The 27,775-nt window shown below is 51.3% G+C and overlaps 8 protein-coding genes and 1 non-coding gene across 9 annotated transcripts; 3 read left to right on the plus strand and 6 right to left on the minus strand.

The window, feature by feature from the left end:
- The first annotated feature begins 115 nt into the window (after positions 1-115).
- BDW70DRAFT_139638 (uncharacterized protein) lies at positions 116-1,152 on the plus strand. Its single transcript, XM_073737438.1, has 3 exons — positions 116-287; positions 349-423; positions 488-1,152. The coding sequence occupies exons 1-3, from the start codon at positions 133-135 to the stop codon at positions 798-800; spliced, it is 543 nt and encodes a 180-aa protein (XP_073594450.1). The 5' UTR covers positions 116-132; the 3' UTR covers positions 801-1,152.
- A 331-nt stretch (positions 1,153-1,483) lies between these two features.
- Positions 1,484-2,462, plus strand: BDW70DRAFT_79359 (peptide alpha-N-acetyltransferase complex A subunit ARD1). Its single transcript, XM_073744870.1, has 2 exons — positions 1,484-1,920; positions 1,989-2,462. The coding sequence occupies exons 1-2, from the start codon at positions 1,578-1,580 to the stop codon at positions 2,372-2,374; spliced, it is 729 nt and encodes a 242-aa protein (XP_073594451.1). The 5' UTR covers positions 1,484-1,577; the 3' UTR covers positions 2,375-2,462.
- BDW70DRAFT_79360 (uncharacterized protein) lies at positions 2,463-4,990 on the minus strand. Its single transcript, XM_073744871.1, has one exon. It carries the CDS (start codon positions 4,690-4,692, stop codon positions 2,551-2,553), a length of 2,142 nt encoding a protein of 713 aa, XP_073594452.1. The 5' UTR covers positions 4,693-4,990; the 3' UTR covers positions 2,463-2,550.
- A 212-nt stretch (positions 4,991-5,202) lies between these two features.
- On the minus strand, positions 5,203-8,078 carry BDW70DRAFT_169270 (COPI-interacting protein CEX1; the record flags this gene model as incomplete). The annotated part of the gene is made up of 9 exons (XM_073742641.1): positions 5,203-6,097; positions 6,144-6,316; positions 6,364-6,567; positions 6,620-6,914; positions 6,962-7,329; positions 7,386-7,523; positions 7,578-7,688; positions 7,751-7,888; positions 7,956-8,078. The coding sequence occupies 9 exons, from the start codon at positions 8,076-8,078 to the stop codon at positions 5,338-5,340; spliced, it is 2,310 nt and encodes a 769-aa protein (XP_073594453.1). The 3' UTR covers positions 5,203-5,337.
- Positions 8,079-9,855: 1,777 nt separating this feature from the next.
- BDW70DRAFT_79377 (putative PAB1 binding protein (Pbp1)) lies at positions 9,856-14,020 on the minus strand. Its single transcript, XM_073744872.1, has 5 exons — positions 13,432-14,020; positions 12,997-13,177; positions 12,664-12,934; positions 10,263-12,593; positions 9,856-10,208 (listed from the first exon to the last, which is right to left on the minus strand). The coding sequence occupies exons 1-5, from the start codon at positions 13,590-13,592 to the stop codon at positions 10,006-10,008; spliced, it is 3,147 nt and encodes a 1,048-aa protein (XP_073594454.1). The 5' UTR covers positions 13,593-14,020; the 3' UTR covers positions 9,856-10,005.
- Positions 14,021-14,903: 883 nt separating this feature from the next.
- Positions 14,904-18,622, plus strand: BDW70DRAFT_79388 (formin-mediated actin nucleation enhancer). Its single transcript, XM_073744873.1, has 2 exons — positions 14,904-15,381; positions 15,449-18,622. Exons 1-2 carry the CDS (start codon positions 15,214-15,216, stop codon positions 18,323-18,325), a joined length of 3,045 nt encoding a protein of 1,014 aa, XP_073594455.1. The 5' UTR covers positions 14,904-15,213; the 3' UTR covers positions 18,326-18,622.
- A 286-nt stretch (positions 18,623-18,908) lies between these two features.
- BDW70DRAFT_t130 lies at positions 18,909-18,982 on the minus strand. The gene has a single exon. It is a non-coding gene; the product is annotated as a tRNA-Val (tRNA).
- A 1,147-nt stretch (positions 18,983-20,129) lies between these two features.
- Positions 20,130-21,159, minus strand: BDW70DRAFT_79389 (uncharacterized protein). The gene is made up of 2 exons (XM_073744874.1): positions 20,836-21,159; positions 20,130-20,763 (listed from the first exon to the last, which is right to left on the minus strand). The coding sequence occupies exons 1-2, from the start codon at positions 21,089-21,091 to the stop codon at positions 20,237-20,239; spliced, it is 783 nt and encodes a 260-aa protein (XP_073594456.1). The 5' UTR covers positions 21,092-21,159; the 3' UTR covers positions 20,130-20,236.
- A 752-nt stretch (positions 21,160-21,911) lies between these two features.
- On the minus strand, positions 21,912-24,484 carry BDW70DRAFT_139648 (putative dynamin family GTPase). The gene is made up of 5 exons (XM_073737439.1): positions 24,237-24,484; positions 23,907-24,179; positions 23,575-23,849; positions 23,382-23,514; positions 21,912-23,313 (listed from the first exon to the last, which is right to left on the minus strand). The coding sequence occupies exons 1-5, from the start codon at positions 24,342-24,344 to the stop codon at positions 21,985-21,987; spliced, it is 2,118 nt and encodes a 705-aa protein (XP_073594457.1). The 5' UTR covers positions 24,345-24,484; the 3' UTR covers positions 21,912-21,984.
- Between the last annotated feature and the right edge of the window lie 3,291 nt (positions 24,485-27,775).

Consider the following 27,775-nt stretch of genomic DNA (forward strand, 5'->3'; position numbering starts at 1 on the left):
TCTGAGTTGAATCAGCCTAAAAAAAAACTCGAAACGTGGATCAAAATACCAATTCAGTTGTTTGCTTGACAGAACAGGGACTTCCTGGTTGAGCTTCGTCCAAAGTAGGAAGCAAATTCTAATACTAACCTCATGGGGAAACAGTGCATCTGCTGCCTCCCAATTTTCTCATATAATCTTTCTTTCCCACTCCAATACGCTCCCTCTTCCAAAAGAGGGGGGGGAGAAAGAAGAAAAAAAATTGCAACAATTGACCAAACTCAAAAAGTGTTCAGAACAGAACCGGAGTAAGCACCGTTGAGATTATGGTAGACCGGCAGCAACTCAATTTTCATTTATGTCTTCAAGCGTAGCCACACTTACCACGGCTGCGACGAGGCAGGTTGTAACATCAAGGCATACTGCGCCACAGCATGTGATCTCGTACGTCCAACGTCATGTACATACTATCTGATGACTTTATCCCAGTAACAATATAGGCCTCCAGAGCAGAAAAGCTTATGTCGGATATCTATTTCCTTTTTCGTGTACAATCCAGCCGCAAAATGCGTCTCTGTTTATCCTGCTCCTGCGATCCGTTAGAGGGCGACTTTCCGTATAATATAGTGACCTGGCAGGACCTTTGCATATTATGCATCTGCTATTGCTCGTTCTGCGTCGGGGGTATCTGCTGGGGAGCGGATAAATGTGCTAGGAAAACTGGACTTGTTCGTTCAAGATCCGGTTCGAAGTCCAGGTCGAAGTCTTCCAGACGTCCTCATAAACCTCAGTCAGACCAGCAGTCGCAGCAGCAGTCGTAGCAGCAACAACAACAACTTAAGCAGATTGAGACGCAAGAGCCTATGCCACCAGAATCGCCGCAGCTTATTTGGGATGGGGGCCGAATGGCTGAGCAGTGAGAAAGTCAAGACCAAAAATGCCTTCACGCTGGCCAACAGGGACCGTATATGGAGTCTGAAGGCGATCAGGAAATATAGCTATAGCGAGGAGCGCTGGATTTGCACAAGCAGGTCGAAGGGTGCCAGCCGGCTTCCGAGCAGGAGCTTGACAACGACGAGCTTTATGTGGGATGGGGGGTAGTGCGGGGAAGGGTTCTGGTAAGCTAAGGTGTGCTTGCATTCAAATCGGTATTCATATTATATAGTGATTCTCTTGTAAATTATCTCACCATAGGCCGAATATTGCCGCACGGCTTCCCTTCTGGACTGATTTAGAAGTATCGACCGGTGCCAGAGCTTCCAGTGTTTAGCCTCAGTCCAGATGTCCTTAAGATATTAGTGACCCAGTAAGGCAAGATATTCCCTTGGCTCCGCCTGATTATTTGGAGAGGGCAACAGTTAGATTCATCGGGTGGTTATAGCATCCTGTAAACTTTATAGTCTCCGGGGAAGTATACATTCCCAAAGAGGCTTAGCGCCCCACACTCAAATATCGGAGCAGCTCGAGTCCAACCTCATCTTCACACCTCATACACACAACTAATCTGGTCACTCCCTCTCCCTCACCTCGACAAAGACTCATCCGAACCCCGAAGCTTTGAAATCGATCGACCGGAGACACACCGCGAGCCAGACAAAATGGTCGACATCGTCCCTCTCTCCTCATACCCCTCCTACATCGACCTTCTCCCCTCCATCCAAACTTGCAACATCACAAACCTTCCGGAGAACTACTTCCTGAAATACTACCTTTACCACGCCCTCACTTGGCCGCAGCTCAGTTTTGTGGCCGTCGTCCGCCCCCGCAATGGGTACCCCGACGGCAAGATCGCAGGCCATTACCCCAAAGTCGTAGGGTATGTGCTTGCCAAGATGGAGGAGGAGCCGACGGATGGTGTGCAGCATGGGCATATCACCAGCTTGAGCGTTATGAGGACACACCGGCGTCTGGGAATTGCGGAGAGGCTGATGAGGATGTCCCGTACGTTTACTCCTACCGCAGGTGGGTGGTGGGTTTGTAGTGTTTGTTGCTGACGGTTTGGTTTATAGAGAGGGCAATGGCTGAGTCGCACCGCGCGCAATTCGTTTCTCTGCATGTGCGTGTCTCCAATACTGCTGCGCTGCACCTCTACCGCGATACACTGGGCTTCCAGGTCGATAGCGTTGAGAGCAAGTATTATGCTGACGGGGAGGATGCTTACGCGATGCGCATGGATCTGTCGAACATGTGGCTTGATTGGGCGGAGATCGAGCGGAAGGACCGGGAGCGCCATGCGGCTGACGAGAAGGACGCGGACGAGGGCGATGAGGTGGGGGAGCTGGGAAAGAAAGAGGACGAGAAGGAGAAGGAGAAGATGGTGAGGGTCAAGGTTGGACGGAGTCTCGGGGTCGGTGACTTGGTGGAGAAGAATGAAGCGCAGACAGCGTCAGTTTAGGATGTCGAGTTGTATACCGCGGCAGATGATTGCGGCTTCACTTAGAGCTACGCAGCGAGCGACTGCATGTAACGATGATCTTCAAGAGGAGATATAACACATTGAGACAGTATATAAAGTAACCAAAATAAATCGAACACCAAAACACCATATTATACTCGTGTCGATCATTTTACTCATTTGGTTCCCTTGATAGGCTTCTGTTCCTTTCCCTTCTCCTTGGCAGGCTCAGGTTCTTCCTCAGAGCTGGCGCTGGGTGTCTTGGTCGAACTAATCGCGCTACTCTCGGAGCCGGCATCGGCATCGGCGCGCTGCGTAGTATGTGCTGAAACAGCGCGACTCTGCGAATCATTGCCCAGCTCAAGATTCTGCAACCGCTGCTCCAGATTCGACTCAGAAAGCGGTGCAGGCGCAGAGCCAGCTTCGGAAGCCGTCTCCTCTTGTCCCTGACTCTGACCCTGAGCCAGCCTCCTCTCCCTCTCCCTCCTCTCCTGCCTCCTTCTCGCCTTCTTCGCCCTCCTCAACTCCTTCTGCTCCTCGCGCGCCCTCTTCACAACATCCCGAAACGCCTTCCTCGTAGCTCTCAGCTCCTCCTTCGCGGCCCGCCGTTCCGCCTGGTTTCGCTGCCGATCTGCCGGTGACTCCCACCTTCCCCAGCTACTCCGTCCTTGGTGTGACGACTGCGACGTTGAGTGCTGATCATTTCGCGACTGTCCCCATCCCGGTCTCCAACGGCGGGTTGAAGAGACGCGGGCTTGCCGTCGAGATTCGCGGAGAGCGTCGAGCTGCCGACGGAGTTCGACGGCTGCGTCGTAGAGGTCGCGGTCATGGTGGGCGGATAAGGAAAGGAGTTGGGCGCGGACGGTGGCGAGGTCAGAAGAGGAGAGGTCCGAGGTTGTGGAAATGGAATCGATGGAGGAGAGGGAGGAGTCAGAGGCCGTGGACGAGGTAGAATCCCGTCGGGGGCGGTTGTAGGAAGTTGAGTTTGCTGGCTGTCGTGGTTGTTGCTGCGGTTGTTGGTCAGAAGAAAGTTGCTGGGTCTGGGCTACTGTGGTCTCCTGTGCGGATTGACTTTGCTGGGTATATTGAGGGGTGCCGGAAGTCTGAGACTGATGCTGGGGCTGTGGTTGCGGATAGTAGTATGGATATGCCTGCGGGGGCTGGTTCCATCCAGAAAAGGCGCTTTCAGCCTTTCGACCACTAAGGCCTGCTTGCTCTTCGATCCAGCGGCCATGAGCCATAGCTTGTTCTTCGACCTTGCTGCCGTAGTACTGTGCATGGGCCGTTATCTGATCCCCGTAATGCAGAGCCTGCTCCGAGATGCGGTCGCCGTATTTCTGGGCTTGCGCGGCAAGACTCGAGAACCAGCTTAATGGACCGCCTTTCAGGCTCGAGCTTTCATATTGCTGCGGATGTTGTGTGCCCCACCCCCAGGGCTGCCACTGCGGATATTGGTAATGGTAGACATGAGGATTCGCCGGGTGAAAGAATCCAGAACCTTGCTGTGGTGGGTATGGAGCTGGGTTGGGGGTTGACCATCCGTATGGCCCTGGTACTTGCCCAGGGTACATAGGAGCCTGCGGATATCCCGTAACCGTGGGGTGCATGTTACCTGGCAGAGGATGACCCCTGCCAGCTTCCGGTACCTGAGCACCGCGATTCTCCTGCGACGCCCTCGTAGCAGCCGGATAACACCTCGGACAGAGAGGGGAGATCGGCGCATTCCTGGGATCTGTAACATAAAAGAATACAATCCGCACCGCGCGCGGCTCAAAAAAGTACTGGTTCCACTCCTTCATAACCGTAGCGATACGCATTTCCCGCTCCTCATCCGTCTCCTGAGGCCGGTCTTTCCGGTCCCGACGTATCTCAGCCCTCATCTGCCGCGGAAGTTCAGCGGACGAGGACGCAAGGCCTAGATGCGGAGGAAACAAGTGCCGTAAGAACATATCCCAATCTTGTTGGGTGACGTTCTCCATCCGGGGACTCCAGCATCGCGGGCGCCGCGGGAAATCCTTGGCCTGGCTTCGCGGATAGATGGTTATATAATGCTCCAGGTATTGCTCTGCATCTTCAAGTACAGGAGGCGGCCGTTCAGCAAAGTACGCAGCGGCTGATGTGAAATGAGTTGGAAGTGCGGCAGAGGCCGCTATGGGCGTACTCCCTCGGCTAGCATGCAGCTGTGCATCTCCACCTCGGATGTGAGGGACGTTTGGGGTTTCAGCTGATGATGAGGTTACATTTCTGTTGCTGGTTGATGGCGCAAGTAAAGGGTCCACGGCGGAGTATGGCGGCGGAGGTGCCTCGTCAGGGTCCATGGCGGGGAATGTTTGATCCCGGGAGATGGGATCACAGGATTTGCAGATAGACAGGGCGTTGCGCGTTTAAAAAGCCATACATAGTGCACAGATTGCTAAGGGAGTCTCCAGTCCCTCAGACGCGCTCTCCGGAGACCGCTCTCTTGTAAAGGCTGAAGCGGCCAAGGCAGCAAGATTAAAAAGGCACGAGGCACTTGGCTTGTTCCGCCAACACAGTTTGACTAAACAATGCCAACACCGCGATCTGATTCCGGTTGGCTCGTCCGTCGTGAGATCCGGGTCAGCAGTGCAGAATACGAAACAACGGTGAGAAGCGAAGGAGTCGAAAGATGAAGCTCTACCAAATCGGTGGAGACGGCTGTGATCACGGGGCTGCCGCGGTCCGATTGGTCGAAACACCAGCCATACTCATACACTTGGAGTAAATACATCTATAGGGCTGAGCCTGGAGTTCATCTAACTTAACAATATCAGGCAACTATTGAATTAGGTAAATAGGATATCTTAAACGTCCATTGCAAATATATCTTACTATGCGCATGGTATTTTATCAACAATCCCAAAGCCCTGTCTACTCAAGCACCAAACTCCGTTCCGGACCCTGGCAGAGATTAACCTCAAAACGGATGACAAAAGGTATGTCCATTAGTCCCATGCATCCCCCCAACCATCGTCCTCATCCACAACCTTCGGCTTTGTATCGATCTTTTTTGCAGGCGTCGCAACCTTAGCAGCAGGCTTCACTGTCGAACTTGGACTAGCAGTCCGTGTGATTGACGTAGTCTTAGAGTTGCCCAACCCTTTTGGTAAGGGTTTCTTTGCCTTTGATTGTGCAGCGAGCCATCCCGCGAAATCAGGTTCACCGCCATCGTCATACGGGACAGTGCTAACTTTAGGTTTGGCAGTAGATGGAGTAGTGGTTGGCGAGGTATTAAATGGGTCCTCATCGTTTCCCCACCCGTCCTCATCCTCATCATCCATAGCTCCCCATGCATCGTAAACGTCATCTGCCGGTTGAGGTGCTTCCTCGCGGACTGATGTGGGCTGTGCAGACATTGAACGACTTAGAAGTGGCTGGATCGCAGGTTGTATCTCTTTTGCTTCATTCAACGGTGCTGGTGTGGTTGATGTTGTCACGCGCGGCAGAGACGCAGAGCGTTGTTCCTCGGCTGGTTTAGGGGTGGAAGTAGACTGAATGGCACCATCAGCGGCTGCTATTTTATTAGTGAACGAGGAAATAGCCCATCCTGCCCAGGATTTGTCGTTGGACGTTCCTATGCGAGCAGCGTCTTTGGACGCGTCTGAATTTGCCGCTGGGAGAGCTGTATCGGCCATGGTATGGCCGAATTTTCGAACACGATGTAGGTACAAGTCTAACGTTTTGTTGGCTTGGTCCCGTACCAACCTATACGCTGTCAGTGATTGACTAAAGAAATAAAGGGTTGACGCACTTTTCCCGGTCAAGAAGGGCAGGGCATATGGCAGGTAAAACTTTGGTCGCGCAATCATCCTCGGAGAAGATGTCCAACGTTGCAGATAGTGCCAACAGGCCAGCGTTTCGGGCGTGGACGAATGGGTCTCGAAGGGCGCGTGTGAAAGCTGCGACGAGAACTTTGGCTCTTGACTGGTAACAATTTAGCAACGCATCAACCAGGAATTTAGTGTACTTACGCTTTGTCCCAAGTTTTTCGCAATTTTCCCCAGACAAATCGTCGTATTCGTCCGGATGCCCGGCTGTTCATCGTTCGCAGTCCGTGCCAAGAATTTAAGAAGTTCGCCGTTAATCGTGCGGTCACTCAGTTTGTTGATAATAGGCAGAACAGCCTTTACTGTCTGTTCTCGAACGACTGGCGCCGCGTCTGTGAACCCAGATGTCTGCAATAAAGGTCAGCTCAACACAGGGTTTTTAGGCACAGGGCAAACGAACCATTTGAGGGAAGATCTTATCATTTACTACTTTCGGAGAAAGGTTCTCAGCCATAATCGGTAGGTTATCCAGAAGGCAGACCCTGATAGCCCGATCAGGGTTCCCGAACAAGCGCACAATTACAGGTGTAAGCTTGGCGTTGAACTCATCCTGCGACAGTTTCCCGCCGATTTTCAGGATCGCAGACAAGACCTTTGGGCCGCCGCCGCCAAATTCGACCGACTTCAAGAGCTCTGGGAGTACTTTCATCTTAAAGAATTCCTCTGGAAAGTCTTCCGAAAGATTTTCCAGCCCACTGAATTTGTTAGTGCATCGCCTCAACAAACCATGAAAGAAACTCACTTAAGAAAATCTTCCCTCTCAGCATCACTCTTCAGACCTAAACTGTCGATATCATCCGTCAACCGGATAAGCGGGGTCTCAAAAAAACCACCACTCTTCTTCCCTTGCTCGACAAAGTGTGCCGGACTTAGTCGTAGTTTGGGATTAGCCGTGCCCAGGCGTTTATAGCTCTGGTGCATGCTAGGTGGAATATTCATCGTCTTGCCGACCTCTCCGGTGAAGTTGCCATTGAAGACCTCGAACACTAGAATCGCAAGACCATAGGAGTCCACGGCCGTTAGAGGGTGACGTTTAATTGCATCCCATCCTCCCTTTACAATCTCCGGGGGAGTGTATCGAGCGGTGTCTGGTAAGAGGCTACCGTATGTCTGCGCCATGTCAGTAGGTGATAGTAGGCCACGATTCAAAAACTAACATATATCACTGCCTGATCATCGTTCATTGAGCTTAAAATATCGAACCCCCCGAGCTTCCATTCACCGCTTTCACTTGTGTATATTGATGATGCTCTCACGGCACCATGGACTGACGCGGCGTCTTCATTAATGAACTTCAGGGTAGTCTGAGACGCAGATCTCATCAGTACTTGCTTGGACCACGAGCAAGATGAACATACTGCAACCGTATATAAACCCCATTTAGATGTCTCCTCGCTCAGGCTCCGCCGCTTCACATGCCAGGTTAGAGGGACGACCCGTTCTGTCACGATATAAATCGAAGTCTCGGTCTAACATCTATGAGTATTCGTTCTTGAGAGACAGCCCTGTAGGTGTAGTGACAGCGACATACCTCAATAGTATCCAAGACCTTTATCACCCCCGGATGCCGTAATGTTCGTGATTTCCGCACGGCGTTCTTCGCAAGCGGCAGCCGTGACTTGTTCGAGGCGATTTCGAAAGTGAATACACTGCATGCTGAACCGTCTTCCTACATACAAAATATGTGTATATCAGTGCCTTGCACAAAAGCGGAACCACGTTCCAGAGAAGCATACTCGCTTCGTTGCGTTATGAAGTGTCCAGATCGACTCGGAGATGTCTACTCGGTCTCCTAGAGAATATGGGAACGAGCTGCCTTTGGCCATCGCAGACGCGACGGCAGATTTAAGGAAGTCCATTGTTGTGATTTGGCGCCAGCTCTTGGGGTAGCTAAGTTGGTCTTTTCGGGCTCGGGGAACTGAAAAGGCCGCAACTCAAAGAGGTTGTTCGAGGATAGCGATTCGGAGGAGTGGGGAGAAGGATTCGAGGGGTTATTGAGACGCGTAGAAGCTCCGTGCTCCTGAAGGTTTATAGACCGTGGTTGAATGAAGTAGTTGTCTTGTTGTGTTGTCTTGTGTTTGGCCCTGCTATCTGGGTCCCTGGGATAATGAACGAGCTCCGTAGGGACCCCGCCCCCGATTTGGCTTAGGCTATCTGTCATTAATGCATCACGTATTGACTCAACCAAAACTTCTCCCTATTCACAACACGCCAGTTCATATAATGCGCTGCTCAACTTGACAAGCTATTTGAAAAGGTCCAGCCAACACCGCTTCTATTTTTGTAGCCTAAGCAAAAGCAAGTAAGTGATCACTCCTCTCATTCCGTCATCCTCCATGTTCCCAGCACAACCTCTCCGATGATGCGACACTGGTAAAAGGTCAGACCGCGAGACCTCGACCGCGACACCCAAACCGATGGAACTCCCGCTCAGCACACCAGAGAGAAGTCCGCCCCAACGTATTCAGAACCCCTTCACCGGGCGTCCCTTGTGGAAGCGCAGCTCAGCTCAACCCCGACCCAGTTCACCCAACCCACGTATCCCAGACGCAGGCACATTCTTGATAAAAAGGCAAAAAGGCTCTAGTCGCAAGGCCCACGACTAACGGCGCGCTCTGCCTTGGGAAGACATGTGTACAATGAAACCGATGGCTAGCCGCTTACTGGGGTTTCTCGTCCGCTGTGTCTCTATGAGGAATGGAGAAACTAATGGCTGCGGCAAACATTGTGTCGGGATCCACGAGACTTATACTATCACTGCGGGACGCGTGGGCAGCGGGCTGGGTTGGATACAGCTGGGATGCGTTGAGATGCGGGGTGGATTTGTGTGTTGTGGAATCTGGTGCCTGGGGTTTTGTGGCCCTCTTTGGATGAGTGAGAATAAGTACCGCGGCTGGGTGTTGCTGTTTTGGCTGAATGAAGACCGAATCATAAACTGAAAAGACCTGAGGAGAAACTTTTTTTTTTTTTTGGGTTGTATACTGGGTCGAGACACTACCTGCTAACGTGTTGCAACAGAATCTCTTCGGACACGACGAACACCACTAGGCATATCTCTACACAATGTACAGTAGGGCAAGTTTATCTGTCCAACAAGTGTCATTCAGCTCATGCTTTACTTTATCAACTCTCCCTCCTACCCGCAATCTGTACCTTAATTTAACCTGGCTTCAGCCCACAATACCCTTCAATACCCTTCGGAATCAGTCTCGCCATCCAAAGGGCCTGGCATCATGAAGGGTTACTTGAAATATAAGAAGCTGCAAACTCAGCACATAGTATCGATATAGATCGATCCAGATAGTCCATATTCTGATAAATCTCCATGGTCCCGATATAGTATACGCAAAGCGGGAGTGACGTGGAGACGAGCAAAGACACCAGTCTTGGACAGCAAAGACCACGGCCGGCTTAGTTCAATGTGCCTTCTGGTCATATTCTGATATTCTTTCTGTCCGACTAGGCCACCCTGAAAAGATGGATTCGTCAATCTCAGCTGTTCTCAATCAGCAGGGACTCTACACCGCGTTACATGTGGTAGACTAACCAACGACAGAATGCATCCGCCCTAGAAAGGTATATAATCGGCATGTGCGGACCACTAATGCCGAGGAAAAGCTAGCAATAGCTTCAAAAAAAGTGCGCTTCAGGAATCTGCGAACGATCTGATCTCGAAGATTGGCGAGGATTCTTTGGCGTTGGGATTCCGACCGTATATTCAGAACTGCGTACAACTGACCTCCATGAGCAGAAATAAGGAGGTTTCCAGTATATATTTTCACCAGATCATTTAGATTCATCTGAAGTCTCCTGGGACTGAGCAGCGGAAGCCGGAGGAGGCTGAGCAGCCATTGGAGGGGGCATTTGAGGTAGCTGGTTGAAGCCGCTACTTGGCGTGCGATGCTGATGAGGTGGGTAGTGGTGTGCCTGGTGAGGGCTAGACTGGAAGTGGGGTTGTTGCTGCGGGTAGTTTCCTCGACCGGGTGGCACTAAGTTTCTATTAGCAAACATGTATAACTGCCTCTCGGGCCATTGCAACTTACAATGACCTGGCTGCTGCCCAGCATAAACGGGCTGCTGGTGCTGGCCGGGCGGCATATACATAACGTGTTGGGGAGCTTGGCCGGGCTGCGAGTTCTGATGCATCATCATAGGGGCGCCGCGGCTGGGACTGGGGTAGCCGCCATGGGGTTGAGGCGGTGGCACATGGGGATAGGCATGAGCTGGGCTTGGAGAATACATTTGCATCTGAGGCGTGAATGGAGCCTGGGGAACGCCCATGTAAGGCCCTCCAGACGGCTGCTGGACCATGATAGGCGCTGCAATGGCACCTTGCGGATTAACAAATGGAGGAGCGCCTTGGTAATGTCTCATGTGGGCGGGCTGCGGTGCGCCTTGATTGACGAAAAATTGAGGCATAGGCTGCTGGCCATACGCAAGCTGTGCATGAGGTGCCATCGGTGACGGGTATCCATGTTGAAGTCTGGGCGATGGAAACATTTGCGATTGCGAGGCAGACATTTGCATACGGTGGGGGTCATCAAAATGCGGAGGGCCAGATCCATGATGCTGTTGAGGATGAAGGTGAGGTCCATGGGGAGGGCCGGAGGTAGGTGGCATGGTAGGTGCCTGCTGGAACTGGTAGGGTAAGTGAGGTTGGTGAGGCATCTGTGGATTCGAGGCAGACCGACTCTGCGGGGAAGTGTGAGACGATTTGAACATCTGCACATAGCTCTTCTCTTCGTCTCCATTAGTCGCAGTATTCCACGTAGGTAGGGTGCTGTAAGCAAAGGGAATGCCGCCGTTAGAACTATAGTCCCGGTCAGTCTGCTCTGCACTCTCTTTCTTCATACGCTTGATAGGATTGAATTGATCCTTAAGCGAAGGGCGCTCGGAGATGGGTCGCGGCTTGTGCGTGCCGAAGAAATTGGAGGGACTTTTGGCTCGTGGGTCAGGCTTGACAAACATTGGCATTGCCGATGCGCCCGGTGTAAATGTACTGGCCGTCGGGTTCGGCTTAAATTCCATAGCCTTGACGTTGAACTTGGTTGAGATAGATGATGTCGGTGTGAGGACTTTGGTAGGACTAGACACATTTGACTGATCGGTAGACGGCGCAGCACGGGCATCTTGGATTGGCAGCGGCGTTGGTACTGGCCCGGCAGCTGCTCCTTTTCGCTGCTGGAGGTTGTCGGCAAGACGATGACCGAGCATTCCTGTCGCTTGGCGACCCGAATATAGAGGTTGGTGCGGAGCTCGTCCTGCGGGGCCACCTTGGGGACCCGTTGGTGGATATCCTTGTCGGCCACGGGGATAAGCAGGGCGGTCCGTCTGAGACGGCTGAGCAGCCGTTGCGCCGCCTTCCTGGCGGACAGGTAACTGGGCCTGATCTGCGGTCTTTTTCAGATCGACGGGCGTGGCGGCAGTATCCTTGGGCGGCTTTTTCTCCTCAGCAGCATTCTGCTGAGCCCGTTGAATGATCGCTTCCTGCTTGCGCGGATCTTTGGCGAGGATGGGGACCAGGTCCTTTGGGACCGGAGTAGCAAGCTTGAAATTCTGGGAGAACTTCATCAGATCGTTGAGCTTGGTTGACCGGTCTACAGCTGCTTGGTTACGACGTCGTTGGTCCAGCTTGATTCGCTCGTTGTTTGCAAAGATACGGAAACGATCTACCACTTCATTCTCGTAGTTGTTCCCGGGAGACACACCCTTGGTGGCAGCAGGAGTTGTGGAAGATGCTTTGGGAGGGACGAGCTTTCGTTCTGATTCGGCAGCGGGAGCGGAAGTGACCGCGGGTGCTGCAGATTGCTGCGATAAAGCAGGCTCCTTTGCTGGCAGTGTTGTGGGGCTGGTTTCTTTTGTGCTAATCGCCCGCTTGACGGAGCCCGTGTGTGGTAGAGCAGTGGCAGTAAGCTGATTGCTGAAGTTCCTGAGAGCAGGCGGAGTGTATTTGTTCGGCTGACCAGAAGCCAACGGGGGAAAGTTCTTTTCGTCACGGCGCACACCACTGTATTTGTCTTCCTCGTCGCCGGCATCCGGCGCTTGAAGCCCTCGCTCCTCTCTTACGTGCGCATTGTCTGTGTCACTGTTCTCAATTTCACGGGCAATGCGAGCGGCTTCAGCTTCCTTCCGCTTATAGGTCGGGTCCGAGCGGTCGATACGGGTAGTATACATATCCTCGTCATAGCTGCTAGTAGCACCGAAAAGTCGTGCATTTGTTTCAAATTGGTCCCATTGTTTTAGGGCTGTTGAGGTATTTTCGAGAGACAAATCGGTGCTTGCATCTGTCCCAGGCTCCCAGCGTTTCAGCGCCCGTTCGCGTATGGCAAGATTTCCGGAGATATCAGCATCGGTCCTGAAACCAGTGGTAGGTCCTGGAGTGAGAAGGTTAGGAACTAATCTATGGCTGGAGTGTTCCAGAGTCGCTAGAGTATTTGAACGTACCGTTGGGTTTTGCTGATAAGTCAGTTGTGGTGACATTCAATACGGACACATCAAGGACGTCACTCATATTGAAAGTCATAATGTGATCTGGTGCCGACCCGAAAAACGGACTAGCGACGTCGCTCACCCCATTAGCTCGCTGCTGTTCCTGTTTCGAATGTCGATGCGTCATCTTGAGAGTCACGGAAGACTCGTTGGATTCAAGAGTGGATGAGGAGAGTATGCCAGTGAATTGGTCACCGTTCTTCGTGGTGACGGTAGTACTGAGTCCCTACAACATAAATGAGCCTCTGCTTGAGCACAGTCTCAAGTCCACCGGAGAAAATGACGTACAATAAAGGTAGTAAATAGGAACACTAGGCGGTCATGGGCGTGATTATCCGGGGTGTTCGATTCCTTCGTGGACGTAGGAGACGACGTCTTCTGGGGAATGTTGCCGTTTTGCTGGGGAAAGGACGGGCGTTGGGTAATCGGATTCGTCCCTTGAGTCCAAGCCTTCTGAGAATTGCTGCGCCTGAAAGATGGCAGTTGTCAGCGGTATCGTTCGGTAGTATGAAAATAAAAGCAGAGTGACTGTCTGGATATAACTCAAGATTATAGGAAGGACGGATGATAACTTCAGCCACAACAAATACATGACATATACATATGGTGCTAACAACACAAAATGATGCATTGAGGCTGTGGCCACCAGAGTGAAGCAATGAATAGCAGCCAGGCATCGAAAAGGGCAGATTGGAGCGCAATGGGAAGGCCAACGAAACGTACCTCTGCCCGCCATCCGCTGGGCTACCAGTCTGTCGTCTGCCACCATCTGACGGCTTATTTGTGCTAGTCCTCAAAGTAGGTCGAGAGCTTGAATTTTGCACCGATGCATTGCCGGAGTGGCTATTCGCAACAGGGGCGGAGTTGACAGTGGAAGAAGCCATGATTGGGCTTTGATTGACAGAAGCTCACGTCGTGGTACTCAGCCCGACGTCGAGCTTCAAGTAATTGTCGGAGGGGTCGTAACGATGAAGCAACACACCGCCTGCGCTAAGAGGGCGCGAGGAAGTGTTGCAGGACCGAGAGGGGATGGAAAGAGGGGTGGGAGGGGGAAGTGTGTGGATGTGGGTGGAGGAAAAGCACACGAGTTAAGCTCAAGGTGTAAAAGTCACGGGACCTGGAGGTCTCTGTGACTGGAAAGGAGGAGGGGTGCGATCTGGAGCTCGAAAATGGGGGAAAAAGTGTACAACCGAAAAGAAACAAGAAATACGCTGCAAAGCGAGTACAAATATAGCATGGAGCACAAGGAAAAGAACAATAAATCGCAATAACTCGCCAAACAACAGGTGAAGACGTGGTGACTTAAGAGAGAGGGTGAAGTTTGGGTGGGAATTGAATTGGGCGAGGTGGAGTGGACAGACTAAAGGTGATCGGGGTCCAAGCCAGAGCCTATTCTTCAGTGGGACCACGGCCGGAGACAGCCCAGGCGCCTTTACTTGAATCACCTTTCTTACCCAGGGTTGGTCCCATGTCTCTGCTCTTCGTCTGCCTGCGCGCAGTACTATCCTCACTGCCATTTCAAACACAGCCCATCCGAGTTATTGAAGCTCTACGATGTTTTCTGCTTTGCTTACGGCCCAAAGTCAAATATCAGACATCACTTTGACTCTTTGACTCCACGTACTTGAGATAATGCAGCAATGCTAGCAAGCTAAGACGAGCATGGTATAGCCCCGATCAAAGTTTGGGTCAGACTGTGTATACTGCATAGCTCTCTGTGCTCTGCGGACTGCAGACTGTACAGGTGTAGGAAAATGGCCTGTAGATTTGGATCTGGATCGTGACAGGAAAAGGCAGAAGAATCCAATGTGCATTCAACGCCCGTACTACTCGGCATAGTTGTTGATTGGCGCACATGCCAAACAGTGCTAGTCTGTTGCCCGGCGCAGGCCTCAGCAGGGCATTCTATAGGATGCGCTGGCTCAGTGAGATCTGACCGGAGGGCGTGACCTATTTCACTTGCTTTAAGTGCTTCTAGTATCCCAAACATGATAAGTTCTTGATAAACCCAGCCTCAAGGGTGTCCCGTACGTCGATAACAAAGCTGAAGCTGAGGCGTAAGGCACAGAGGTGGCTGGTGTACCATGTGATTGGATAGAGTTCCCTTCTGCCTCAGGCGCAGATCCCACCTCAACTTCAGCCCAATTAATATATGCAAGCAAACGCCTTTCACGGCCTCTTTGCTTCCTCTTTCCATCTGAGCCAGCTCTCTTGATCCTGTACCCTCAGGAGTAATCCGCCCGTCGCAATTTGCATCATCTTTATTTTAACACTGCGCGTTCCGGTTATTTCGATACTTAGTTATCCTTTCAGCTCCCGAGCCGCTTCTGGCCCTCGCTGTCCCCTACACACGCCTCTCGCATCGTAATCCCGCCGTCCCTTCGCCGTCCCTTCGCAGTCCTTGTCGACTCCTAGTCCCCTGTGTCGCCATCGAAATATAATCTTCGCCCCTCGTCTGTGCTGTCTTTCGTTAAGGTCCGCATAATAATCCGACCTCGTGTGCACATGCAGTCCACCGGGAGCACCACCTCACGGTCTGCCCGAAGCCCCTCCGCCCAGCACTTCCACTCTGGATCCACGGGGAGCAGCATAGATACCGCCATGACTTCACAGTCTTCTGCACCTCGCAGCTCGTCAAGCTCGTCAAGATCTCAGTCGTCCCGGAGTGCCGTGGTAAGTTTGCTGTCTATTTCTTATCGCTCTAAATACGTCGTGACTAACTGGCGGTGATCAATTGCAGCCGAATGGGCAAATATCGCAAATCGAAAAAAGCGTTACGCATCTACTCGTCGCAACAAAACAGCTATTAGAGACATTGACACAATGGTCTCGCCGGCAGGTTTCGGAAAGCGAGGTCTCCGACGTCTACGTACGGTTAGGATACGAATTTAATTTGGCTTGTCGTGCCTTCAGCGCTATTGGGGTGGATACTTCAGACTTGGGCCCGGTACCCGATCTTCTCCGCACGATCCTCGAAGACACTCTGAGCCAGGACGCTTCGCCACAAGCTCTCGACGTTTTTCTCCCTCGTATTCGTGACATAATCATCAATCTTCTTCACGGTTTGAAGAGAAAGCAAGCACGCCTGCGATCGCGGCAGCAAAAGGAAGATGGCAGGTCGGTACCTGGTCGACAGGCTAGCGCAGGTAGTGCGGCGAGTGAAATACCTCCACCGTTCGAAGAGACTCCCACCGGCGCGGCATCTCCAAAACGCCCAAGCCGTACCCGTTACGGCAGCAGTGGATCTCTCGAAGACAAGCCACATGCCTCATCTAGATCGTCGCCTGATATCAAATCTGGAAGCTACTCGGATCGGGAGGCATCCAGACGGGAAGCGCAGAATGCTCTAGCTCAAACATCACAACAAGATAGTGATATAAGCACTAGGACCTCCCAATACCCTCCGCCGCCGCCGCCGCCACCACCAAAGCAGGATGATGCTATAGGTGCCCTGCAGCGAAGTGGAGAGCTGGAACGACGCGCGTCGCGGAGATTCTCTGCGTATCAAATACAAAAACATCTAGGCGCCTCTTCCAACGGAGTTCCTGTGATCCCAACCCAAAACTCGCCTTTACCTAACCGTGGTCGTGATGTTCGAGAGTCGCTAAATGCTGTACGTCTGCGTGGATCGTACGCCCATGGACGTCAGCGCTCGACAAATCGATCACATGGGCATGTTGAGACGAAAGCTACTCAGCCGCAGCAACCTCAAGGCCGCACGGAGGATCCCGTGAAGCACCGTGTCGAAGCAGTTGCAGAACCTTCCCCTGATGGTGTCTCCACGGAAAACGATGCCCGGCCTGAAAAGGACGCGGCGAATGGTATCCTTGAAGGGCCACCAGTACTGCCTCCAATGCCACAAGAGCCGTCTCTTGCAGACGCTTTTGAGCCGGTTAAGGACGCTGGGCCTCGCACTAACCAGGGTCCGGAAACACCTAAATCAAGCCATCGACAACCGACCTCTGCCGTTTCGACTCCGCCTCAAGCCACGCACTATTCACCCGAGCAGCCTTCCCCTGGGAAGGAACTCACTTTGTTTCTACAGTATCGAAGCAAGATCAAGAAATACGTGCTTTCAGAAGGTGCTTCTGGTTTGACCATCGGGAGACTTCAGTTGGCGTTTATAGAAAAATTTGCATGGAATACGCACAACAACGGTGCTGATTTGCCGGAAATCTACATCCAAGATCCTATTTCAGGTATCAGGCACGAGTTGGAGGATTTGAGTGACGTTAAAGATCGCTCAGTTCTCGTCCTAAACGTCGACGCCCTTGATGAAGTCAAAAAGCATTTCGATGATGAGCTTGGCGGCGTACGCCGCCTACTTGAGGGTGTTAAAGGAGCATTGGATGGACAGGGAAACATGATGCAGCGCGTCTCAGATCGGCAAGTGGAGGCTGTGAAGGAGATCGCCCGCCTCGCCGCCGCACCCACCGTGTCTACCGCTGGCGCCTCTGTCACCGGAGATGTGCGACGCGGCCCCATTTCTGGCAGTGCCAGTCAAATGGCAGAACTGTCGAGCCTGCGACGCGATCTGGCGGTGCTGCGACAAACATATACTGACTTCTCGGCGGACATTGCGAGCTCGATGGGTGCGATACGGGCTAAAGCGGATACCGTCAAATCTTCAGCTGTCGAAGCTTCTGTGCCGTCTTACGAAGGAGATACAGGCCGGGCGCGTGTCAACCTCGGGAAGAAGGAGCTTGCTGAAGAGTCTGAACGGCTTGTTGCGCGAGTCGATGATCTACAGGATCTGATTGAGGATCTACGGAAAGATGTTGTTAGCCGAGGAGTACGACCACTCCCTAGACAGCTGGAGACCGTGGGCAAAGATATCAGTGCAGTTACGAAAGAGATCAAGAAGATGCAAGAATTCCTCAAGCGAGAGAAACCGATTTGGACCAAGATCTGGGAGAAGGAGCTGCAGCTTGTTTGTGAGGAACGTGACCAGCTCACCATGCAGGAGGATCTTGCAGCTGATCTGCAGGATGATCTGGAAAAGGCAGCCCAGACCTTTGCTCTCGTCGAGCAAGCAACAAAGCAGCAGGCCATGCAGAACGGCAACAGCGGTCCCACACTGCGAAATACCTCGCGTAATGTGGTGATTGACCCGGCAGTTGATCCTATGAAAGCAAAGGACAGTGTGCTGGGCGAAGTTCGCGCCCTCCAGCCCAACCATGAATCCCGCCTTGAGGCTATCGAACGAGCTGAAAAGGCCCGACAGAAGGAGCTCGAAACTCGCCGTGTCGATCTATTCCAGAAGGAACTGGGCACTTTTGTTCAGGAGGGGAAGCTGAAGAAGAGCGGCGGTTTCGAGGAAGCCGAACGTCTTCGTCGGGCTAAAGACGAGCGCAATCGCAAGGAGATGTGGAATATAGCTCAAGCCCGTGCAGCTGAGATTGAAAAAGCGGAAGTGGAAGCGGCAGCAGCTTCCACGCCCTCTGCAGCAGAACCATCCTCCGACGACGCCGCTCCTGAGGGAACCGAAGCACCGGAGTCACCTAAAGGGAAGGCTCCAGTGTCTGACGGTGACGTGGGCGAGGAGAAGAAGGATGAAGAAGCGCCAGCCGAGAGCCAGGACAACCAGGAAAGCCATAAAACAGACCTCGAGAATTAGGCTTGCATGCAACGCAGCCAGGAGAGACCCAGCTACCATTTATTTCATTCCATCAACATCCCCATTCATTTATTTCCTTAGCCTACATTTTATCTGTCGTTCAATGTTTTCCTTACTGCTCCTGTACTTTGGATTAACCCCATTCGCCTTGAACATGTTTGGAAGTCTCGGTAACTTGGATTGCCGAGTGCTTGTTGCTCACTTGATATTGACGATACCCTGCCACGCCTGTGGCATGTTATGACTCTTACGAAACGGGGACGCCTTGGGCTGATTTGGCCTGTTATCTTAGATGCTCGATTTGTCCTCAGCGCACTCACTTTCATTCCTTGTCATTTTCTTCTGGACAAGCGGTCTTGTGTTTAGCCATTTTAGCCATTCGTTGAAGCGTTGCAAAATACAGGCCATAATCACTACCACTGTCCTGCGTATGACACTAGATTTCTTGCGTAGATTTCTTCGGCACAAAAGTATAGCCCCTAAGATGGAACACGACCAAGGGAGAAATATGAAGACGAAACCGAAGTTTTGCATCGAGATTAAACAGAGAAGAAAAAAAAGGCAAAAAAAGAAAAAAAAAAAGTGACCACTGCCGGGCTCGATCCGGCGACCTTGTCGGTGTAAACGACACGTGATAAACCACTACACTAAGCGGCCGCTTATTAAGAGTTGTGATAGTAAACTAGGTCTATAATTATTAGTTCGCACAGGCAAAACTAAACAACTTTTTTGACTTCGTCCTCAGCATTCTCAGCGTCTTTTTATGTCCAAACTAAATACAATCCGTATAGGATACACGTTTGACGCTTTACTAAGCTGAATTGTTCATTGACAATCAGACACAGCAGGTCCATCCCGTTAAGCTTGGCTGAGACGAGAAGCGAGGACCACCAGGCAGTCTGTCCAATAGCTCACGAAAATGACTTAGAAACGCACATTTCTTCAAATCCAGAGTAGTACTATCTCATTTAATCTCCTCAGCATATGTGAAACTTCCACAGCACAGCAGAGTCAGTTATCTATCTCACCGGTGGCGCAGTCAGTCTGCGCTGATCTCTGAGACACCTGCGCAGCATACCTCGGCCTTAAACTCGCCCATTGGATTTCCGGGTTTATCAGTATGAACATGAGAGGAGCAGCTTAACCTGTTATTTGACGAGCATCTATATCTACACCAGACCAAGGTGAACGTGGGAAACGCTAGTCGAGGTCAGAAGAAGTCACCCCAAAGAAACCGGGTGTTGTGCGGTTATTGTAGAGGAGTCATTACCTTGTAGTGCGAAGCGTGAGACGCTATTCAGTCACGTCTGGGGCTATGGTTTATGAGGAATGAGATTAGAAACGGGTTAGGATGGTAGACCTGAACATCGTTGCGGAAGCGAAGAGGGAGGGGGACTGCATAGGCAAGCTACAAGTTTCGCGCAGCTACATCCAGGGGGCTAGCATTCATATCCCTTTGATCCGGAGTTTGATTTCCTGTCTTGTTTGGTCTGACGAGTATGGTGAAATGAGAGAGGAACTAGAATTGGAACTGAAGCTTGGCTAAAGACCGAGAGGTCGCTGAGACCGAGGATTTGAACTGGGGTTGAATCTCGAGAGCTCAAGGGGAATGAGAGGAAGGCGATAAAAAGATTTATCGAATGCCCCGATGAATGATGAGAAACCGACATGGATTCTCTCAGGCTGGTTTTATTATGAGTCGGTCTCACCAAGTGTAGTGTTTGAGCAGGAGCGCATAACCATATAACTAACCAAAGAAAGATATGAGCTGAGTACTGTCAAGCTGCTGTTAAATAATATCATGATTACTTTGTCTTCAGCTATACATATAGTCGCGTACAGAGCAAGACACTGTCATTGTCCAGAAAACATACAGATTAAAGCTATGAGTTTAGGGTTTGCTCTTTATCCTTAGCTATCCGCCAACTCCACGGGCTGCGAGTACCGAAGCTGCTCATTCAGAGCCGGAGTCTTTGGGTAAAACTCCTCGCTCACCGTCATCGGGCTGTAATCTGCCACGGGAGCCTTACAATCTGACGTGATGGTTCGAAGTCGTCTTCTCCTCTCATACAGGGCCCAGAGAAACCCAGCCAGAGCAAGAACACCCAAGGGCACCCCAAGCCCAGCGCCAACAGCAACTGTTTTCACGTCTGTATTCGAGTCCGAGGTATCGGCATCGGCGCAAGCATCCGTTCTGTTTCGCGCTGTTATATTCGTATTGGCGGTATTATCCGAATCCGACAGCTCCACGTAGTTCTTCAGAAGCCCAGCGCCCGGAACGATAGTCGCGCTCTGGAGGGTGAACGGCTCGAGATCCAGGTCGCAACTAGGGTTCGGTCCGGTCACATTGTTGACGATTGAGTTGCAACAATAGTACACGCCTTGGTCGGTGCTGTTGTAGGGGACGATTGCGCAGCCGGTGTTGCGTTGGATATTGGCTGGGTGTCAGGCGTGTTAGCTCATTCCATCCAAACAGTGTACTCTTCAGAGATGGATTGGGGAATATTTACTGCAAGCGCTTGTACACTCGTCGATCTCAAAGTTGGGGTCTGTACAGCTCCCGCGCGATAGACCGAATGGCTGGGCGATACTCATGCAAAGCCCATTTGACAGACAAATGGAGCCGCTGCCGCAGCAGGCACTATTGTCACCAGGCGTACATTGCACGTCTGTGGTTGCTTCGTTGCCGTTTGGGTAGTAGCATGTTGCGACAGAAAGGGAGGGTGATAGCAAGAGGAGCAAAACAAGGTTGAGTAGGTTCATCATGACAACTATACTTGGTAAAACGGAGCAAGAGGTCTCTAGCACTGATCAAGCTGCTACAGTGGATTGAGACTCAGGGGCTTGTTCGTGACTAGGCTGGAGAGACCCGACAGGCTGGTTCAGCTCTCGGGCTAAGAATCCTGGCGCTAAAGAGTAAGCATTAGGCTGTGGTTGATACCTACTAAATGCAGCTATACCGAGATGGTAAAAGAAGCAGACTAGCGCTATTCAAATCCCTATTTCCGCTCCAGTGCCAATGACAGGGAGTGCGCGACGATGTCGTCGACTGAACAAAGCACAAGGCTAGCCACCTACTTTGCTGCCACATACCTTGTTTGTGCTTTGCCATGGATGCATATACAACGAGCTGCGCCTTATTATAGAAGCAGCGTCTCGTTGGGGCCCATGGCAGTCGTTTTCAGATCTCCTCTGTGACTATCTTGAACATCGTCTCCCTTGATGAAGCGTAGCCATAGGCCCCAAAAGTTTATAACCGTTCTTGATGGCGCATTTATTCTGACCAGCCGTGACCTATGTCTTCCCATTCGATATCCCTTTCTTGCGTGCTTTTTCTTGCTCACGTATTATTGATGGCCGTTCAAACCCTTCTTCTTCAACCGCGAGACCTCCAGCGCTGATATCCAAGCCAGATATCCTTCAGCCTGAAGATCTTGCTGGAAGTACTCGGTAGTAGAAGAGCATTAGATGGTCAAAACCCTTCCAGCGCAGTAGGCTTTCATGGGCTCGGGCCGAATCTTAGTATTGCTTGTACTCGATCTTTCTTGTACAACTCCTTGTTCTATTTGAAGAATATAGCCTCTCTATTACTTCAGTCTCGCTTTCCCGCATGCCTCTACTCGGTGGTACATTCCCATACCTCGAAACCCTCGTTCAGGCTAAAGCACACTCAGCTGCTCCCACCGGGCCAGTGCTTTCCGATGCCCATCTCTTGATCTCTCCAATCTCTGCCGTGTTGAAACATCGACTTTATCCTCTCCGGCCACTCGGTTGAGTTCATCATCATCAAGCCGCGTAAACGTCTCAAAAGAGACAGCTCGGAGTGGACATTTCGAGCCCAGCACATGTCGCTCAACAACCTGAGTCGCCACATTATCTATGAACCTGAAGATCGCTATTTGGTAGTAAGTCTCGAGCTTGGCCTTCGTTTGGAGGACATTGTTCAGCAGGCTGGAGAGGTATTTCCCCTCGCGGGGCTTGCCCTCTGGATCAGGACCCTCTTTCACACTCTCATTGAATATACGATTGCGTAGCTCGTCCGCAATTCCGGTAGTTAACTTTAATCCAGGGTTTGTAGTGAACAGTGGCCGGGTCTGGTTATCCTCGACGAGCTCCCGCAGAGCATTATCTGTATCTTTGTTCCAATCTTCCAGTTGCCTGCTGATGAGCTTGCTAACCTCCAATCGCACGCGGTTAGTCGGTATCGCCAGTTGAAGCAGGATACTGTAGCACTCCTTCACTCGCAGCTTCGCATCCTCAACCGCGTCCCGCGCATAGCGTTCCCAGTGCTCAGACATCTTTCGGAAGACCGTTTCTTCAACATCCGGGTGAACACTACCGGGCAAGCTTGTCCCACGACTAAGTATAGCCTCGTTATAAATGAGTGAGTATATGCCATCCGCTGTCCTGATCCTTTCTTCCCATGTGCGAGGGTCAGAAGACCGGAGTTGCCTCCACTCCTCCTCATACGCATTAAATCGTACAGAAACCTCCTTGGTTGGACGGATTGCTTCGCTAAACTCCTCTAGACGCTGCTGTATAAGATAGCGGAGTCTGACTTTGGGGTCTACGGAGGCAATAGTCTGGTATCGACCACGCAGAGCAGCATCAGCCATCTCCTGCATTTTGGCGCAGAATTGCCACAGAAACGCCCGCTGGGCCCCCGGGCTGGTCCTGGCCTCCCCCATATTTGCAAGTTTGTCTTCGCACTCCTTGAGTTTCTGGCGAATCTCAGCGACGATCTGGGGCATGCCTTTTTGCAACTGCACACGACGCTCCCTGTCGACGTAGTTCATCAAAGCCCTTATTCCGAATCGATCCTTTGGCGCATCCCGCCAGGAAGCTCTGGAGAATTCTCGTTCCTCGGCCTCATCCCGTTGAGCATCGGTGAAGTGAGACTCGATAGGCCTTCTGTTCCGGATCCCGAACCAGCCGTGATCGAGGTAGGGGACATTCGGGATCTGGTTGTTCTGCAATAAAGAGACCATCTGTTGTCGGCAGTCAGATTAAATGAATGCTATCAGGACTCAGGGCAGGGGGGAATCCGAGTCCATACCCATTCGCCAGATCCTTCCTCCCTCTTGTCGCACTTGCTGAGAACCCCAATCGACCGGCTCTGGAGTCCTGGAATGCTCTGGGCGATCTCTAGACTTCTCTGACGACGAACATCGACATCGTCGACGACGAGTCTAGATACAGATTAGTCGAGGAAATAGTAGACTCTGTCAGTTCTGGCTTGTTCTACTCACAGAACAATATTTCTCTCGTTTTGCATGTATTCGCGCACCACCGCCTCAGCAATAGCCCCGTCTGTATCCGAAGGCACCCCATTATGAGTGGAAGATGAGCCATTGGTCAATGTGCCATTTGTAGGTCCCTTGGTCAAACCTCCGTTCCGGATCAAACCGGGCAGATCTACTATAGACCAGTGCATCTCGTCTGGACCCGAGCGCTCGATGCGGAGGACAGCGTCAGACAGACGGTCACTTTTCGCCATATCCTTTTCAAAGATACATTCAGTAGCCTAGACTGCGTTTAACTTCCCTTTCAGAACTCCAAAAACGAACTAACCGAGAGGTACCTTGTCAATCATGTCCCTCAAAACCTCCTGCGTCAGCGTTTCGCTCTCCATGCAAAAGTCCTTGGTCCTTGCACGAAAAGCATCGTCTTTCGCCGTGAGTCGGCCGGGAGTAATAGTAGCCTTGACGGCTGGAACAGTCACTGTGGCAGTTTGGCGAAAAGATATCTGTACAGGAAATCGAGTACACGTATCTTGCTTCACTGGGAAGGATATCTCGGTGATCGCCTGGAGGACAGAGCTCTTTCCGGTGCTTTGATCACCAACCACGACGAGCTGAGGGCAGGCATTAGATTTTCAATGTTCCCAAATCATGCAGGATCTGACACGCACCTCTGGCAGTTCAATGGTGCTGCTGAGCCCAAGCTTATGAAGCTCATCGATGAACGCGAGCTGCTCAGAGCTTTCCACCCCGACGAAATGGCGGATCCTGTTTCCCATGGTAAAAATTCGCGCACGTACCTATGAAAGAGTTTTGTCTGAAGTCTGACGTAGAGGGCCTTGCGAAGGATTGGGGTGTCATTTTAAACTACAACTCATACTCTAGTCGAGTAGACAGACAGGGACTGTCGCAAGCGCCGTCCACAATTACCCCCATACCCCCGGCACTTCAAACACCGATCAGAGCGCTAGCAACACACCAGTAACGATGAACGTGGTGCCGCAGCCTTGATGCATGCATTAGCTGCTGAGAAGAGCTTAGCCCCATAGCAAATTACAAATACTGAGGCCGCGTAAACCCGGCATATCTGCCCGGTCTCATCGAAAACTGACGAACCACGAATCATGCCACTTTTATCAGAACAGAACATGATTGAAGAAAAGTGTTAACAATTCTCGAGATGGTCCAGATTGCAACAAAAGAAATGAATCAAAAATCTGTGCGGTGAAACAGCGACTTCCACTCTACCGTACTCAAGTGACAGCCAGTCGTTTAAGCGCCACTCCTCCCATATCAATAAGCTGTACATGTCAGCTCAAACTCGCTCTGTCCCCTCCCCTCCAGACCCTCCAGGGCGATGAAACGTGGTTTTCGGTGCCTGCTTAGCAGCCCAAGGACTAGACGTCTCCTCCGTTCTCGCCCCGACAGCTACGACTAGACCCATTGCCGCGGAGGATCTGTCTGTGGACAAAGTACTGTCTCAGCTATCGCCCCGGGTCCCGAACCCCTTGAGCTGACCGCGCCTGCTCAGCATCGATCAACCCAGACATGACGGTTTTAACCCATCGCGCCCTTCACGACTGCGGCGCGTACAAGCCCAATGGAGTCTCGCTTTAGAGATGCGGTGTTACGGTTGGCATCTTCCTGCATAATCTCAAGGCTCAAAGCCGCCGTGGTTGCAAGGGACAGCAGCCAGTATCCGCTCGGTCTCATCAAACTAGATTTAACCATACTAGCTCTTAGTACCTGTTTGAAGCCCTGTACTACCTATTAGTATTAAGGGAATCTTCCTGTACGGGCCCTTTTTGGCCCGATAACCTGGCTTGCTTCCTGTGGAGGAAGGTTGTATTGGAGGAGAACATTGAATATGGTCTATACTATAGTTTTACCAGCAACCGGTATTCTTTGGTAGACACTTGATTTGTGACGATACTCTGTCAGCTCTGGCTTTGCGCACGTTTTTAGGCTGCAGGATTTACTGGTGAAGCACCGGCGGGAAAACCCTAGGTTTTGGCAATCAGGATGACCTTGCTTCGGGCCTCGCTCGTTCAAAGTTCTCACAACGGACCAGACAGCTCTGGTTTTCAGGCTTGGTTTCTCACAACGGACCAGACAGCTCTGGTTTTCAGGCTTGGTTTCAGCGCTAGCGATGTTCGCAGCTTCATGGGAGCGAATGTTGATAGGCTGGCCCAGAGTGCTCTCAGATTGAGAGCGTTTCTGTCTGCGGCGGTGTGGTATCCTGCTAATGCATCCCTCTTGAGCCTTGTCGCAGAGCCGTCAAGTTCAGAATTAGCGGGCATCTCGCCCGAGCGAGATCCTCTTCGAAGACGGAGGGCGCTTAGATCTGTTCGCAATAGCTGGGATTACACGTTTTAGAAAATCAGAAATCATAAATTAGAGTTATATCAGTGCTTAAAAGGCTCAGGCTGGCGTGAGAGATATCTATAAATATAGGCCCGTCGATTTTATGGACATAGAAGCCCTACAGCAACTCATTCTGCTGGAACCGAGGCCTATCCCGGGTCTGACCCGTTAATCATGATACCTTCCATTGTTGCTAGAGAACCTCGACGTTGTGGCATCATGCACCTTCAACTCAAAAGGTTGGTCAGGATAGATTATCTTACACCTGCTTTGTTTCTGAACCTGTTCGCTGTATGCTCCACAAGTGTACCAGCCTGCTGCAGCAACAGCTCTCTATTGGCCTTCTAACCTACTTTCCTGCGGGACTTTGTTACAGCAGAGTTGGATAAAGCCATACCAAGCTTTTGGCTTGCCATATAGTATGTTGGAAGATCCGTTGATCTTCTTTGTTTTGTTTTCCTTTTAGGGGGTAATATGAACCTAAAGAGAGTAGGGTTCCTCCAAGCCACTTATCCTACTAGACACCACAAAATCGCAACACGTCAGAGAAAAGAGCACGATATATCAAAGGTTGAATACTATAGGGCTACAAGGAATACACTTTGCGCAATCCTTAAAGATTCCGGAAGTAATGAGAGCAGGACAAAAGGAAGAGGATAATCTCAGTATTGCTCTATGAAACGCAGCAGTAGAATACATTTTATAGCCAGCTTTTTGTTATTATCGGAGTATCCTAACCTTCTCAGTGAAGCAACCACAAACATAGTCTCCGCATAAAGAGGGGATAGGTAAAGTGTAAGTAAATTATCCAAAACGGATAAGCAGCTTACCCAAACTCACTCACTTCCTTAGAGCTGTAATGTCTAGAGTAGTTGATGAGGCGGAAACAGGCACTTGTAGTTTCTTTTACATCACATACACCTAGCAAGCAAGAACTACGGGCGTCGAGACCATTGTCCTTCTCATTCCAGCAAGTGAGCAGTGCCACCTTGAGGTCGCGCAACATGGGTAATTGTGGTGATCAGCCAAGGCGCCGGCCAAATTTGTAGTACGCATAAATAAGTAGTAATAAGGTTAAGGTACAATATCTTCATATAGTTCTTGACTTCCGGGCCGTTGCGCGCCTCCACGGGAGATCTGCAGTATGTCAGCATTTACAGCTAGGCCATAAAAACCAATTGGCAATATGCCGGCCCTTATATTCCAACAGTATTGAGCTTGACTGCCGTGGATTATGGTTGACGAAATACCTATAGTCATTATTACATATATATCACATCCAGTTACTTCCCAGCCAATTATACCTCAAACCTCGAAGCCATTTTTCCTGTCCCCACCTTCGGCAGTCTCTCTTATCATTTGCTAAGAGACCAACACAAACATGATATCCCAACCACAGCGTACAAGCCGCATCAAGCCCCGTATTCCACGCGCGCAGCTGCGCAAGCGGGATCCCTGCCTCAGTATAGAACGACCAGCAGCTGTCCTCACCTTTCAACCATGATGAGAGACTTGCAGCTGCCGATGCCGGCCAACGCCAGACTTCCGACGACCCAGAGTGGCACTGCTTCACCACCGTTACTGCTTCCTCCTATGCACCTGCGTAAGACCCGCCTGAGAGGCGACTGTTTGATGTAGTAGATATCTAGCAGGCTGCTTCCAGAACCTGGTACGTACGCCAACAGAGCAAGATAGTTTCCAGTATCAAACATGGCGTTCCGCCATACTCCATAGAGAGGGATCAATGGCTAGTCCAGTGTTCAATTACATCATTAAGCGAGATGAACATTTTGCAGATCTTGGAAAAGATAAGGAACGTCGCGGGCAGCGCCAGCTGCTAAAGTGA

Source organism: Aspergillus foveolatus (assembly GCF_047715535.1).
Source record: "Aspergillus foveolatus strain CBS 279.81 unplaced genomic scaffold BDW70scaffold_37, whole genome shotgun sequence".
Taxonomy (NCBI): Eukaryota; Fungi; Ascomycota; class Eurotiomycetes; order Eurotiales; family Aspergillaceae; genus Aspergillus; species Aspergillus foveolatus.